This window comes from Asterias amurensis, chromosome 1 (assembly GCF_032118995.1).
Source record: "Asterias amurensis chromosome 1, ASM3211899v1".
Lineage (NCBI taxonomy): Eukaryota > Metazoa > Echinodermata > Asteroidea > Forcipulatida > Asteriidae > Asterias > Asterias amurensis.
The window spans coordinates 32,732,916-32,750,463 of record NC_092648.1 but is presented as its reverse complement, the minus strand read 5'-3'; the positions used below and the strand labels follow the sequence as shown (position 1 = coordinate 32,750,463).

At 37.5% G+C, this 17,548-nt stretch overlaps 1 protein-coding gene across 1 annotated transcript; it reads right to left on the bottom strand.

Annotated features, from left to right (window-relative positions):
- Positions 1-894: 894 nt before the first annotated feature.
- Positions 895-16,823, bottom strand: LOC139937199 (ras-related protein ORAB-1). Its single transcript, XM_071932270.1, has 7 exons — positions 16,645-16,823; positions 9,982-10,054; positions 8,848-8,895; positions 6,411-6,458; positions 5,897-5,992; positions 4,822-4,953; positions 895-4,271 (listed from the first exon to the last, which is right to left on the bottom strand). Exons 1-7 carry the CDS (start codon positions 16,665-16,667, stop codon positions 4,071-4,073), a joined length of 621 nt encoding a protein of 206 aa, XP_071788371.1. The 5' UTR covers positions 16,668-16,823; the 3' UTR covers positions 895-4,070.
- Positions 16,824-17,548: the final 725 nt, after the last annotated feature.

Below are 17,548 nucleotides of genomic sequence, written 5' to 3'. Positions count from 1 at the left end.
GGGCTTGTCAATTTATCATCAATTATAAAAGTGCAGATTCAATGCCTCATAGGAAGTTATCGTACATGAATGGTAACACAGGAACATGGGACGATAGTTTTTCTTTACTGAGCCACATCTACTTTTGGTGAGTGACTCATAATCATATGCTGGAACAATACTTGTTCTTCATAAGACAATTCTTAGGACTTTAGTGCAGTGATGAATCTTCACCAAACTAGACATTCACAAATTTACCAAAAAATACTGTTTTGTTATAAGAGAACAGCCTATTTGAGTGCACTATACGAAATAGTTGCACAGGATTGGTACAGATTTTGTACACGAGTGGAACAGGCAGATAAGCCACATTGATCTCACACTAGTAAGCCACTGCAACTTCTTGTGATACCCTGTATACAACCATGACAATGGCAGTTCTAATTCTAATGACATGAAAGGGACCAGACTGTCTTTTTCTTCCAGCCTCCGTTTGGTGTCATTGGGTCGAAAAGAAGGAAAGCAAGATGGACGCTCCACGATTACAGTGAATAACGCAGACACCACATGAACAAGCTATTAAACACAAAACAACAAATTTTATCTGCCAATTGCAAATCCCAAGCATATTCTTTGAACTTGATCATTTTGTGGTTGGAGTAGAATTTGTTGGATTGGTGTTAACAAGTTGAATGACTTTCTCTGAATAATGTTGACAGTTGTGCTGACAGTAAGTACACTTAAGGGAGTCCAGTATACGACAAATGAATCAACGTAAAGTACAAACTCCACTGAAATATCAAAATAGGGTGTCTTAGGGCTCTCCAGAATGGACAACAAACTTCAAGCAACAAACAGCAAATAATTATTTGTTCAGTAAATATATCCCTTTAACCAGAGTTGAACACTACACAATTGTTACAGTCATCTATGAAAAATGGGCGTTTATTCATTAAATCAAGGATATTAAGAGCTTACAGGGAAAACACAGCTTTGGTATGCAAAGAAAATCTCATAAAAATTAACTGTTACAGTTTATTCACAGGTACTTAACTTTTTGGAAACCAGTAAAATAACAATTGATAAAATAAAAAATAGCGACGTGAGGGGGGCAGGAAAACATGATTATAGAGGGTTGCCAGACCACACTGGTTTCATTTGATTAAATGTGTTTCTGAGAAACTTCTCTAAACTGGCACCACTGTAAGGAATGATGTTTCAATGTTTTCATATGATGTATCCTGGTGCTATATCTGCCACTACTACAGATTCTTCTACTTAAGTTTCTTAAATTACACTTATTTTCAACGTTAATCTTGACTACAACAATTTATAAGTCCAAATAAATGCTTTTATAGTCCACGTTCCATTCAGCGTGACAATTAATGTACATTGAACCAAAAGGGTATCTTCTTCATCAAAGCTTGGTTTTTATTGTGCCATAAACTTCTACAACCGTAAGTTTTTTTGTGTGAACTGTATTTCTGAGTGTATTTGTATTTCTATGTGCATTGTATAAAAAAGCTCAAAAGAGATAAAGCAAAAATGCAGGCGATTTTTTTCAAGTAGCCCTTCCACCAAACCCAAAACAACAGGTGAAACAAAACAAAATATAATGCTACATTGAAAACATGGAACATGAATTACTGAATGTACATGTTTGTGTAAAAAATATCACTTGGAGGTCTCAAAAAACAAGAATTTTATTTAACCCCTTGTCAGCAAATTTGAAAGTAATAAGTATTGTATGAATGAAATCCAGCAAAAGCGGTAAGGGTTAAATATAGTAAAGGACATAAATTACCTTTTGACATCCACAGACAAACATAAATTAATTATAGAGTTTTTAATAACGTTATCAATTAATTATTACAAACACGTGCACCTATCACTCAACAGGATGATTTTGTAACAACTTCAAAAAAAGTAAATAAAATGGAAAAGTGAAATTACACTGCATTTGAAAATATCAAACGGAGATTTTAAAGAGAAAAAATAAGAAGAACTTGGTGAAACACACATAGGAAATGTTTCATTCATATTTGTGATCACAGAATTTCACATAGATGTCAAACCATTTTTTTTATTATCATGAGTTGATTATTTGAAACCAGAAGACCAGGATTCGATGATATTATTTAAAACTAAGAATGGCATTTTATGATATCTACCCTTTGTAAGGGCGCAGTGTACATGTACATAGATGATAACACAGTGTGAATTCTGTAGAATTTGTCCGATTGAAAATTACACACATAAACTCTCCTGAAAGCAGGTGTACTACAAAACCACCTGAAGTCAGGGCCCAATCTCATAGAGCTGCTTAAAGCACAAAAAGTAGCTAAGCACAACAAAATTGTGCTTACCAGGATCAGGTTACCAGCCAAAATACCATCTTGCATGTACTACCTGTGGCTGGTGTCCTGCTTATTTTTGCTAAACAGAAATTGGGCCCTGATCGACACTGACAGTTCACTGACAGTTTAAATTAATGAATGGCATGATCAGGCATGCAGTTGCATCTTGTCAACAAACTGCAGATGAGAATTCAACCAAAATATGAGAAAATCTCGGCTGAAAAATGCATGCCTGCATGATGCAATGTACAAATACTGTATACAACATTGTGCACATGCCAACTGACAAAAAGTGCATTATATTTCCTTACACTATCCTGGGCTATAACTGCCAACAAACCTTCAAATTAAAAAGGTTTTGGTTTGCCATGGCAGAACTCAGTTGAAATCAGCTCAGAATAAAGCTAGTAATACTGCCATCCCACTGGTTTGACTGCGGGAAGTCATAATGTAAAATTGATGGACTGCGCAGTAACGTCTAAAATGTTCATAAAAACAGAGTGAATCAGTGATGAGTGAGTGACGTAGTCGTGGACATGAAAATGGGTCTCACTACTACAGCACAGATTACTTTGGCCTCGCAAATCTAAATGGCACAATTACCATGCTGCCCTCAGAAAATATCTAATAACTTGATTCAAATACTTCAGCTAGCCAGCTGCACCACCTGGCTGAAATCAGTTCTCTAACTCTCAGGAAAGGGAACGAACACCTCAAGCTAGCAATACAACCCCACCCAGTAGCGGCCATTGAGCTGTGAGAGTTAACTAAATCACAGCCAGAATTGAAAAAAAAAAAAACTCAACAGAGTCTCCACCTATCCTGATTAAAGCATGAGGTTTCCCACAATTAAAAATGTTTTATCTTGACTCTGAACATGGAAGAATTGCGCATCTTTATACATTCAAACCTACAAAGTGTCTTTGCTTTGCCATTGATCTCGAATCACAAGCTTCCAATTTTACAATCACTGATAAATATTGCTATAATAAATGCACAGTATTACATGCAGAGACAATACGATTTCTGCGATACGTGGAATTCCAAAATCTTCACACAGTCTAAAACACCATGTCACTATCAAAAACCTTCCTCCCTAATCCCAGATATCTCTCACTTGGCTGTCACGGTAGAATAGGTAGCTGAATTTTGGGAATGACAAACATCACACTTTTCTTTGTTTAAACAATTATATATTCCCGTCCTTAGTTTAGTATAATGAAACAAAAAAATTAATATACAACCCCCTTCCCGGTTGACCCTTGGAAGTTTTGTTTAAAAGTGTCACTGAAGCGTATTGTGTCCTTTAAATTGGTGACCTTGTGAGTTATTCTGTTACCGATCCTGAGACCATTTTTTGGTGTCAAGAAACACTGTGCTTCATCACAATAGGAAATATGCATATCCCAGCCTGTGATACATGTACATACAAGCATTTTCAACAAACATAAAATTGCTTATGCACAAAAGCAACGCTTTGTTTAATCCAAAGATACACAGACGTTTAATAAAAGAGTATTATATTTGCACGTGAAAATACTTCATTTTATACAGCTTTTAATTTGTAGATGGGGGACAACAAAATGTGTTGTAATAATATCGTTACACGTAGCATTGTTATAGACAACCCCCCAATTCAAGGACACAATTCCAGCCAGTGCTCACCAACAAACAATAGGCTTTTATTAGACAAACCAGGCTATTTATAATAGTACAAGCCCCCTATTGTTACAATTAAGAGCAGCACCCTCCTCCCCCTTGTTTAACGGGCGTGCTGCTGGGGTTGATTTTGTCATGTTTACTGTCTGAGGGTACAGTCCCGGGTCCCATGCGGTTCTTGATCTCGGCGGCCATTGTCATGAAAGCCTGCTCGACGTTCGTGGCATTCTTGGCACTTGTTTCAAGGAAGGGGATCTCAAGTTGGTCTGCATATTCCTGAAAAGGGAGAAGGTGGCAAGTTATTATTATGAAGGAAAAAAAACACGAAAAAAAAGAAACCAAACTATACTTTGGAGGTGCTTCCAGCTGATCTTCCCAACCTAATGAGAGATAGACAAGGATGGGCAAATCTCAACATGATTCCGACCTCTGTCGACTAGAGAGAGAGGGCCTCTACTTGACAAGCTTTGCTTTCTAGAGACCCCCTTCCACATCCATGATGGTTCAAGTATTATCTGCTATGGTTTAAACTGTTATTTCATGTTTTGTCATAATTTTGTGGAAAATAAAGAAAACTAAAAAAAATTTTTTAAAGAGAGAGATACTTTGGAGAACCAAAATTAAGATCTAGAGTTTCCTGTAGTTGTCCACGAAATGGCCTTTGGAAGAGGATTTTCATTTCTATCACAAATCTTTTCAGAAGCATTTTGAAACAAATTATTCATGGACATTTCAACATCAACAAGAAAGCAACCCAAAATAACCCAAACCACAATTTGACTTTGAAGAAACAAAACTGAGCAGTTTCAGTGAGTTTCATGTTTACCTTCGCCGTTGTGTAGTCCACAACCTTCTTAGTTGTTAAGTCGCATTTGTTTCCCACGAGTAGTTTGTTGACGTTCTCTGACGCATAGCGGTCAATCTCTTGTAGCCATTGTTTCACGTTATTGAATGATTCCTGCAGGAAATAAGAAAGGATATTTAATGAATAAAATTAGACCAATCAATCTACATTGTATATGAAGAAGAAGACAACAAATAAAATAAGAAAAACAGTCAACACATAATCAACTTTCAGCCTCGCCAATAATCCTTGTTTTTTTCTTGTTTCTTTGTATTAGTCTTGTCTTTGTTGAAGGTGCTATATAAATACCTATATTATTAATATTATTATTATTGCACCGACGTCTTCACAAAAGGCTACTCTCTGCTGACAGTCTGCCATTTTTAAGTCAAATAGGTGTGTCCATCTAACCACTTTAAAATTTTAAGGAGTGCTATTTTTGTGCGCTCCTTGGACAATCTTAAGCAGTGGTAGAAGATTGCGATTGCACTCGCTCTTCCCACTCATAAAAGCCTGTTGTATCATAATGGCATCTTAAACACAGAGCCTCTTCAACATCGAGCCTCTGATCTACTCCAAAGGCAAGCAGAAGTATGGTACCAAGCCTGATACTTCACCGAGGCAATGTAGGCAATCACCACCGTTGCCCCTTTCATCGCCTTGGTAACTTTTGAAACCTTCCAATAGAAATTGTCAATTTCCTCATATAGGTACATGTAGCCTATATCAAGGGAAAAACGCCTCCGTGCTATCAGGCCTATGATACAACACAAGGGCAACATCCTCCCTCTAACAACAGGTAGTCTCTTTAAGGTAATATAAACAGGCCATATGAGACTTATAATTGGAACCGTTATGTTCTCTGAGATAGTACCAGCATGATATTTGGTTCTTGGAGAAAAGGTAGGAATTTTTTACTGAGTACAAGGGTTGACCTACATGTGCACATGGTGTAGGCTTCAAAAGACATTCCAGGGTGTTTAATCACATTTTGTTTAAAATTTTTCAACAGACTACAGTAGGAAGAAAATCATGCTTGAAGTTACTAATGACTGACCTGATCTGTTACATCGTATACTACTATGATTCCATGTGCTCCTCTGTAGTAGCTAGATGTGATGGTTCGGAACCGCTCTTGGCCTGCTGTGTCCCACTGTTAAAATAGAAAGTGAAAATAAATATGAACTCTGGGGAATGTCTCCAAAGAATGCAGGTCTAAACCCTTAAGAGTAAATGGGACCTTGTCAAACGCACAGATAACAGTTATTAATTTTGGTTTTAACCTTTCACCGATATTTGTAAGCACTGTACACTCATTACTTTCTGTGAAAAAAAATCACAGGCATATTACTCGGGTGGGACCCGAACCCACGACCTTTTGCAGCTCCAGAGCAGTGTCCCACCAACTAGACCACCAAGACTGCCGTAGTCTAAGAGATAACAGTAAATGTTAATAAGTGGCGTTCGTGACAAAGCGGTTTAGTGCATTGGCATCAAGCTCTGATAGCTTAACACGTTTTTTAGCTATCTTTTTTAGCTTTCTAGATTTTTAGGTATCTATCGTTACTTACGATTTGAAGTTTGATTGTTTTCCCATCTAGTTCAATAGTTCTGATTTTCTGAAAGAGAAAAACAAAGAAAGGATTGTTAATACGACAAATTTAACAAAGATACTTGATGAAATCCTCATTTTCTATTTCTATAATAAATAATAATTAAAAAAACAAATTAGTTCATTGCTCAGAGCATTTGACTAAATTATGTTAACCCTTCAGTCTTGAAACCACCCAGGATGTTACCCCTCAAACTGCCCGAACCGCCCAAGAAGTTTAGCAAGTTGTATCGTGAGATTAACACATGAAACGCAAAGACACAACAATATTTCCTAGTTTCAGTCGATCTGTCTTACATGTATGTTTTCGACCTCAAAGCTTCAATGGTAAAAGGCAACAAAACAACCCTGCAAATCATTAGAAACGTGATCTCATCCTCTACATGATAAATATCATATTTGTAGTGCATAAAAATAGTCACAACGAAAGTAATCTTAGGAATTCTAGGAACAGTAGAAAATCTGATCCGCTTTGGTGCTGCGTTCAAGGAGTACTTTATTCAATTGTTGCACACTGTGGCAGGATCCATGGCGTTTTGTATACCCAAGAGGGCAAATGTCACCAAAGGCCAAGCCGAGCGTGCCATTTGCCACCAAAGATGTATCAAACCCATGGACCCCAGTCAGAGCGTGCAACAATTGTGTTGATATACCTTGGAACATTGTTATTCCTCTTCTCAAAGTTTTGTTGTCATCTTCAAAAATTATTACGACGGAGTATGCATAGTTTAATAAGCATACGAACAGTTCAAATAAGAAACAATACCGCGGGTGTACACCGCACTGGAAATCGACCAACGGTGGGAACGATCAAGGTTATGTACACCCGTGTACACCACTTTTCATGTTACCCGACCCCCGAGCCATGTAACATGTGTCTTTGTGTTATGCACATGATTGGTTCTCGACCAGTAAAACTTCACAACTTGTTACCGAAGTATAAAAAGACACAATGTTTACATGTGCTTGAGTGCTAAAGGGTTAAGCAATTAAGAGGCGTTAACCCTTTCCAGTTACATGTCAATTCATTAATTGTCGGTTGACATTCAGAAACTACTATAATTTACAGAAAAGTGAGTTCAATTTGGGATTTTGATGCCGGCCAACATTCAAGGAAACATGTTCAACAAGGAAACTAAACAAAAAATAAATAACCCAAAGCCTTTTAGCAGATAAACTATCCTTCTAGCTTAATCTAAACAAGATGAGTTCAACAGGAGTGACATAGTCTATTGAGTTTCCTGGAGGGGTAATGGTATAGGTGCAATGCATTTATCAAATCCTGTAGACAGCATTTAATAATTGATGAAATTGTATCGGTGTCCGACCCCTGCGGCGACTGTGTTACCGACTTTAGAATCGCTACAACCTAGGGAATAGATATTCATTGAAATGGTACCCGAGACACCATGCTATGAGTTACTGCATTTTGGTATACTGTTACTGTTACATGTATGTGTAAAGTTACTGTATTAAAAGCAACAGATGTTGAAAATTACTTGTTGTAGACCACAAATATTGTGTGTGCTTTTTTGTTATTCAAAACAGAAATTATGCAAAAGAAGGTCAAAAATGAAGCAAACAAGATCACTGAAAAATAAACCTGGACAAATGCTGTGTTTTACCTTATTTCACAAAATAGTTGTTTACAAAAAATTGTTTCCATGTTAAAGCCATCTGAATGGGTTTTCTTAGATTTATGGTTATTCTAGAAATTGCAAATATCTTTGCAATTCAACTGTTTATCACTTGACCTAAAACAAAAAATGGCTCATACAAGAAAATAACATATTTGTTTACCGTGTCATGGGCTTGTAAATTTGCATGTAGTCAAAGTGCAGGTCAGAGAAACACCTGGCTGTGGTTGAATTATTATTGACGCATAGGGAAAAAAAGATGCTGGTACCAAGCTTTTGGGCAGTAGGCCAAGCAGTCATTTTTAGCCTGGCCAAATGAGAGAAATCATGGCCTGCTCAACTTTTTATTGCGAAAAATAATTATTCATTTGTTGCAATTTTAATGATCATTTGATTGAAAAAATTGTACATTGGAGTGAAACTTATTTTTTAGATAAGCAAGTCAAAACAACTTGTGGATTTACTCAGCTTCCAGAGAGCACGATATAAAAAGAAAATGTTCTTGATCCCAAGCACAGTGTTATAAATCCTATTTCTTTGCCAGGTGTGATTTTTGAATGTGCATCCAGTGAAAATTAGTGGTTTCTCGCAGGTACGATTTGAGTTATGAAGTTTTGAAAATGTTTTGCACCACATTTGGACCCTCCACTGTAGTGTTAGTATGAAAGTGGAAGGCCACTTGGGCTACTCTCAAGCCTGAACTAACCAACTGGACAAGGAAAAGGAAAGCATTCAAGTCAAAAACAAAACCAAACTTACAAAGTCTACACCGATTGTGCTGATGTAACTCTCTGTGTAAGTGTCATCCTGTAAAGGGGAGGACAATAAAAGAAAGAAGGAGGAAGTGAATAATTAGATGCATTAAAAACGCTGTCAAAAAAAAAGAGATACATATAGGACAGGAAATTCCAAACTAATGTTGTATTAATTATCTGCCAGATCTGATAGTATGTCAGACTGGTTGCTTATGCTTGGGGAAAAGACTACTTCCTGAGAAATTGACAGTTGCACTAACACACCATTTCGAATCACATCAGGAACAAAAATATATATTTTGAAATATTTAGAATTTGAACATTTTATTTGAGAGAGCTATCAGATGATAATTTCAACATGAGTTGATCAATAGCACCCGCCCCTGACGCTCCTCATATTGGCTGCTTGCACCAACATCACTTGCGACTATTGTCTGTCTGCCAAGCTCGCTGTTCAGGAGTCAATGGTAAGCATGTTAATGCTGCCTCGCCTCAAATGTGCACTTTTCTGTCAAACACAAATTAATAGACATCAACTCCCAAAATGGCAAACCAAGATGATTGTGATGACGAAACCAGGAAAACTGCAGGGCTTAATTTTATAAAGCCTGCTTTTTCTTGCTAAGCACAGAAAAACTTGCAAAGCAGAAACAGGTTACAAGCTGAAATTCCATGAAGTTTATAATACTGTTGCCACCAGTGCCATACTCGTTTTTGCTAACCAAAGGAAAAGCAGTATTTTCTGCCAAACAGCTATATGAAATTGGGCACAGGAAAATTGTGTCATTACTTCTGGTTTCAACTGCTATGGTTGCACAGTCTGACCAATTCATGCCACCAGCAGCTGATTTCACTGGGTACGTCCACTTGCGCAACGTTTATGGCACAAGTTGCGCCATAAACGTTGCACAAGTGGACTTACGCAGTTGCATTAAATTTTGTGAAATTTGCTATAAATGTTGCGCAAGTGGACTTACGCAGGGAAGTGCGGAAAAATTCTTGAAATCGGCTGTAGGAACATAGAATCTAGCTTATAAATATTTGAAGCGAGTGGGTGATGATTTACCATTAGGATAAATGATCCTAGTAGATATGGAATATAGGGTTGAATATCATGTATCCAGGAGCTTAGACTTACCGCAAATCGTAAAAGCAAGCAGGACTTTCCAACACCAGAATCTCCAATCAGAAGGAGCTTAAATAGGAAATCACTGCAGAAGTAAAGGGAAACAAATATTATACAACATTTCCACCACAAGAAGATGCACTTAATGACATTTGGAAATATACGCACTTGAATTCAACCTTTGAAAAGACAAAAGATACAAACTAATTGAAGTGGGCTCTCTTGTTATTTAGAGAAAAAAATACAATCCTGAACGAGATATACATTATACGTTATAAGACAGTGTTCCATACGATCTCAAAAAGCAAAATTACATCCTCAACACCATGTTTATGTTGGGTCTCACAGGATTACAAAAAACAACCCATCCATGTTTACCCCACAAAAGCGTTCACACTGTACATGATCATGCAATTCCCTGTCAATTTGATACAGCAGAGCAGAAAATCACACTTCCTCCAGTCAAGTTCAGTTTACACACAAAAACAAGTGAGAAAATCCTCAAGCCACGCATTCAAAAATGCAAATTCACAGAAAGTGTTACCAAGCCTACTATCTACATGAACAATCCCTGGCCTTTCATCCCAAATCCCCCCCCCAATCTAAATTAATATGACACCCTTCATGTATCAGGTGTTCATAGCTTAGTGGAGAAATCGCCTCATTGATTGAAGTTGTAGTTGTCTCAATATGATATGAAGTGGTAGACATGCAATTGCAATATCAAGCACCTGACACTGATTCCTTGTTGAGTTGCCAGATGAGCCTTGGGATAAAGCCTCGGCCCACTTTCATAGAGCTGCTAAGCCAAAAAAATTGCTTAGCATGAAATTTCTTTTTTGATAAAAACAGGATTACCAACCAAATTTCTATTTGTTGCATGTTGCTTGTTACTGGTAATCAGGTGTTGTTTGCTTATCCTGAAAATCATGTGGAAATTTGGTTGGAAATCCTGTTTTTATCAAGGAAGAAATTTCTTGCTTAGCAACTTGTTGTGCTTAGACGCTCTACGAAATTTGGGACCTTGTTTTATTTGAGTTGATAACTCATGCGAACGAAATGCACAGCAAAGCTCATCACACCACATTGAAGGTAGGGATTTGTGTGGAAGATTACACTAACAGCTTTTGCTTCGTGCCTGTGTGTATCAGTCACTGTACATGTAATACTTGTTTTGAAAAAAAGGTGACCTTAATGGTAGGATTGGAAGCAGTAAATGCCAGGGTTGTTACTAAGTGTCCTGGGAAACAAATGAGTCAGAATGACTTAAAACCATCAACTCAACGTGTCTAAAACAGTCGAGAAAGATACTTTCTCATGAGTAAAAGGGGGGGGGGGGTGGTTGTCAGGCTTCACACATAATTTGAACTCTCCGTGAACTCAAGAGGTGTATCCACAAATAAGTTTGATCCCTGGAATTACAGATTCTGATCAGCTATTAATGAATATTTTTAACCGTCTTCAAATTATTAAATACAGTGGACACTATTGGTAATGCCTCAAAATAATTATTGGCATGAAACCTTTCTTGGTGACGAGTAATGGGTAGAGGTTGATGGTAAAAACATTGTGAGAAACGGCTCCCTCTGAAGTGACATATAGTTTTTGAGAAAGAAGTGATTTTCAACGAATTTGATTTCGAGACCTCAGATTTAGAACTTGAGGTTTTGAAATCAACCATCTAAACGCACACAAATTCGTATGACAAGAGTTATTTTTCTTTCATTATTATCTCGCAACTTCGATGACCGATTGAGCTCAAATTTTCACAGGTTTGTTTTTTTATGCATATATTGAGATACACCAACTGTGAAGACTAGTCTTTGACAATTACTGATAGTGTCCACTGCCTTTAAGTTAAAGCAACAAAATGCAACGGTAGACAGCATTGTTCAGCAATTGAACAAAGTAGCAGGCCTGATACTTCCATGTATACTATGTAAACTTTTAGATGCACAAACCGCCCAGGTTAATACTAACTTGACTTAGAGGGACCCATTTTATGCAGATTTCCCGCTAGTTGGAAATCTGCGCGTGGGTCCCTCTAGTCAAGATAGTGTTGATAAGAAAATTTAGTTCTACATTAGCTTTTGGATGAAAATATCAAAATAAGATATTAACTTTATCAATATAGCATTTAAACAACTTGTCAATTTCTTATAATCAGTAACAAAAGAAACAAGATAAGTTCATTTTGTAACGAACACGTATTGATCTGTATTCCTTCAACATGTGCAACACACAATAGATAGGATATTTACTTTTCAAAGAGTAATCAAACCAAAAGGGTTAAAAAGAGATACTGAAATCCAAAACAAACTGTAACTGGTTGCACCCTGCACATTGAAACTAACCGATCCCCAACTCCATTCACTTTAGAATCAGTGATAATTGATTAAAACAAATTGACATGGATCAGGAATCAACAACTTTGATCTTTAAACTTAAATATTATTTCCACCTTTCTTGCCTCAGTTGTGGTTATTTTTACAAAATCCCTTTATATTACACAACAATATGTGGACAATACATTGCTAGTGGTACTGTAGTCACCATCAATTGGGTCAGCATAAATTATGTACTTGAAGGGCTACCCTCCCTGACCCTCCAAAATCCACAGCTCAATTGCAGCACTTCAATTAAGGACAAAAAGTAGCCAATCACAAAAACAATTGTGCTTGCTAGATAAGAATAAGGGTACCAGCCAAAATTAAATACCATGTCATATGTAGTGTCTGTGGTTGGTTTTCCTGCTTTGTTTTGCTAAGCAAAAAACTGTACATCTTCGTCCTCTTTATGGTTTTGCTTTCATTAAGCTGGTATAGGTTTAGATTCCCAAATTTCCCTGTCCAGCATGTGGCCTTGTCAGGTGGTGAAGAGTGGGCAGCTCCAGGCACAAACACAAACAATGAGTGGCTTACATACCTATTGACAAGTCAGCATCAGCTCCTACACTAGAACCATAGAGACATGCATAATAAACTACATGTAAACAAGGCTACATTACAAGGACTCTCAATGCCAAGGGCAAACCTTAATCCTGAATATTCCCTCATTACACTGCATTACATGTAAGTCGAAGACATGCAGCAAATGGAGAGTTCCAGACCCATCATCTAGCACTAGACTGACATCACTTTCCCAAAAATATAACACTTTCATGTAACTGCATACATGTACATGTGGACTGAGCCCTTCTGTAATTTCCTTTCTCTAATTAATTCACTCTGTTCATTTCCTTTTGCCAGGGTTGTAATTGTCTGCCCTCTCAATTTTCACACATTGCAGTGTGGTGTAACTTAAGAGCTCTGTATTTATTTACTTCAGACATTTAGAATAATGTAGAAACAATGTCGGGACTGGAGAAAATGAGATGCACTGATAAATATGTATTGATCTAAATCTATGCAGCTACATTGCTGATTATGGACAATAATCTATACAAATTAAATTGACTGCTGTAATGTTAGCGCTGGTGGCGTCAAATAACCACTGATTTTCTCAATGCAGATAGTTCTGAGCACCAAACACATTGCATGTAAAAGCTCCACACTTTGACGAAAATTAACCTTTGAAAGAGCAAGTCTGCTTTCATTTTTGCAAGGGGTGACTTTGACAACAATATCTCTAGCAGTCAGAAAGGTCTATGAGAAAAGGCTGAAGGTACCTGGGGGATAGTTAAAGCCTGTGCCTGCCAAGATAAATCAGCAGAGTACAACGAATAACAATAAGCAGTTCTTACTAGAGTGCCTTCCCTGCCCAAAGGCCATCCTAAAACGCTCATTATTTTTTCTACAGGTATGCTGAGCTATGTTTTGAATTATCAGACATTACATGTAAGCACCTTGTTACTGTTCAAAAGAGGTGCTGTGGGACAAACTTGATGCAGCCAACCATGCCAGAAACACTTCTTTTCTCAATAATAAGTGCACTGGAACATTTTACATGGATTCACAACACACAGGACCTACAGCTTTTTTGTTGAAAGAATGGAAACAAAAAAAGCTGTAGGGTCATACTTTGGCAATGACCGCAGAAAAACAAGAATAATTTCTATCTGAAAGCTTACTAAGCATCCCACAACATTATTTGTCTGAAATGCCCTGCAGTTGATTAGATATCAAAGAAGCAGATAATTTATTCAGCTGAAACTTTCATGGGGTAATTTGTTTTACAGTATATTATCTTTCTTGATAATTTGACCTATTACATCAGCACTAAATGTAGTGCACTACAGCGACAAAAAACAATCTTAGCCCAGCCTGTAAAGACACAAAATGTCAAGACCAATACTCAAACCGGCCCTCGGCTAATCAGAAAACACCAGAGCTCGAGTCCGATGTGCGCTTGACAAGTAAATTTTAATTGTTTGCTTTAGTTTTGACCTCTATGCATTCCATTCACTTTGAGATTGTTAGTTGGTGACCCATTTCAAATCAATTAAAAAACTTCACTCTATTTGACTAAGAGTCTATAGATGTAGATGTGCATGTACATGTAAGACATTGTAATACTGGCTGGTGACCAACTGCTACCCCCCCCCCCTATGGTATGCAAATTTGAAGAGCACTTCCACTGCTGCTAATAAAAACCTTACTCAGTCAGTGGCCTTCCATGATTGCATGTTCCAGATACTTTAACTTTGAGTAAAGAATATCAGATATCATTTTAATTGCGAGAGAGAAAAAACAGTACTCAGTGCCACGTATCAATCAGGAATTCCTAGCATTCTGCTGACCCAACTTCAACTCAAGACAAAATGAGACAATATCTTTACGTGGTGTTACCGCAAACCTTTCTATATCGAGACAATATCTTGTAATAAAAGGCAGTCTTTCATTCAAGAAATACTATTTCCTTTAATTTAATGAGAAGAGCTGTTTTAAAGTCAAACTTCACACAACCGTCTGAAAAGTGTCATTCAAACACAGTTTTATAAAATCTGAATGTTTGTGATGTTTTAATTTAAGCGCTGTATGCCATGGTGCAGGATTGCAGGACTGGATTGTGGACTGTTGTTTTTGTTGTTACAGGATCTAAGTAAACAAGCACCACATCTGCAGTTCATTTCCTACTGCCAATACAGTTCTAGAACTTTTTTTCCAAATTGTTTTAAAATGCACTTGGTGCTATTGAAATCCGAGTGTTATGAATTATTTTTACAAAGGCGAGGGGGGCGTGTGTGTCGGGCAAAACAGAGATGGTGCTCAGTAAGAAAGCGCATAATTTAATGTCAGCCTGTGGCGTTGTATTATGACACAGTTATGTATACTATTTGCACCAATCAAACCCTTACCCACCAGGCCCCATAGCCATGGGACACTAGGTCTCATGGGGCCAATAGGGGTTTGGTTTAATAATAATAATAATAACTTTAGATTTATATAGCGCCTAATAACTAACACTTAATTCTCTAAGCGCTTTACATTAGTGCCCTGGTCATAGGGCCAATAACATCCCTTTTTAATGTTTCTCAGCTCCCATTTAGGGAGTATACAGCCTGGGCAACAGTTTATATCGCTCCAAAGGCTTTTTCATTCACAATATCAACCTCTACCCTCGCAGGTACCCATTTATTCCCCTGGGTGAAGAGAAGCAATTATAGTAAAGTATCTTGCTCAAGGACACAAGTGTCACGACCGGGATTCGAACCCACACTCCGGTGAAAACGCACCAGAACTTGAATTCGATGCTCTTAACCACTCGGCCATGACACTCTACAAATATTTAAATGTACACTTCATCTCATGTGTGTGGAATAACATAATAAGTGTTGCTTATCCCTGCCACTGCCCCCCTCCCCCTCTTTTTAGAAATAAAGAATGCCTTACAAATGGCAAATCTGATTGTCAAGTTTTCAGTTTCATACATTATGACCAAAAACACTTCCTTGTTTACACAAACAACAATAAGACTGTGTTTTTGGTCACAACACGTAAACACGTGGTGGTCTGATGATTACCTGAGTGAACAAGGAAGACTGCCAACAAATAATATACTATAGCCAACACTAATTGCCCATGCTCTTTTCTTTGTTATAACATGGAGGCAAACTACCTTCCTCCTTGGTTATAACTTTTGGCATGTTTGACTTTGAGGCCTACAGCTAAAAAAAGTGTGAATTATAAATGAGTGAAAACATTCATTCATTCATTTTGTGTGACCTGCCGCTACTCAAATTCAAAATGAAACTTTCATTTTGAATTAAGGGTAATATGCCAAATCCACCCCACCTTTTCACTTTCTATGACCCAAAATATGTAATCTTATTTGGTTGTATATAACATTAAGAATAAGATACTAATTTCTGGTCATAAATAATGCGAAAGAAAATGATTCAGCATCTTTTCCAAAACATGAAAATAAATATTTGTAGGTGGACTGTGAAGAATTCTCCAACATTTACACCAAATACTTCGGCAGCAAACATGTTTAACCCCTAATGTAACTAATTATGAACAAGTTAAATAAATTCGCCGTCTTTAAATCAATTAATATACGAATTGAAAACAATAATTTTATCAATGATGACGCACTACCGGTGGCTACCGGCCCGGTCGCTGCTTTTATACACAGATTGGCCATTGTATTTAATGCAATGGCAATGCACTGACAAAAATAATCAACGATAAACTAGAAACCCCTATCTTTACACGAATGTACTTCCATACTTACTATTCGGGATTCATTGTGGACATGGCAAGTATAACTCCAGATTTATATGTGTATTTTCCGTTTACCAGTGGACGGAAAAAATAAAACAAACTGCTTCAATTTAAAGTGTCTAATGTCGTCGGTAATCAAGTGCAGGAAGTTCCAATATGGCTGCCTGTGATGAAGAAATAAAATGGCTAAACAGGGGGTGTAGTCATTGGATGGTGATGACGTCATCCAACGACGTGGCATCACCTGACCTCTGTGTAGTATACCAATGCACCACCGCAACAAGACAATTTTCGAAAATAATTTTAACCGCACTTCAAAAGTTATGTTTTGTTTTTCATTCGATAGAAAGCAATTGTCTGTGTATTTAAACAATGAGGTCATCACTTAACTTATATTTCAACATCCATAGCCATGATGTTTAGAAGTGACCTCCACGTCGTTTTGTCAATGTTGGAGCGGGGAGCTCTGATGACACTACTGTCACTTTGAGATGGTGATGGATGATTTTTTTGTATAATGATGATAGAGGAGGATATTCATAAAGTTTTAAAGATATGCCTATGGCTATTAATTAACATGATCGAATGCGATCGAACTGGTCCTGCTTTGTGGCAAAACATACTCCTTGGGGCATAGAGCAATGGCCATTAAGTTTTTAAAGGACTTGGGCCCCGCGCACGCGACTGACAGAGAGGGGGAGGAGGATACTTCCTAAAAAGATTGATGGACAACATTACATCACTATTGGTCATCATCAGGTGAAGAAGCAGAGCTTCCTGGAAAAAGAGAATTAAATACCCGCCATTATGAACTGCTCTGCTATCAAAGATAGCAGTCACAGGGCAACTTTTTTTATATTTTATTTTTAAATTACTTTTGGGGGTGACTAACAGCCCCCCCCCCCCAGCCCAGC

Coding starts and splice junctions, on each gene's coding strand:
- LOC139937199 (XM_071932270.1), bottom strand. CDS start 16,667: ATGTCCACAATGAATCCCGAATA. Junction 10,055..16,644: donor TCCACAATGAATCCCGAATA/GTAAGTATGGAA, acceptor TTACTTCTGCAG/TGATTTCCTATTTAAGCTCC. Junction 5,993..6,410: donor AAACAATCAAACTTCAAATC/GTAAGTAACGAT, acceptor CTATTTTAACAG/TGGGACACAGCAGGCCAAGA.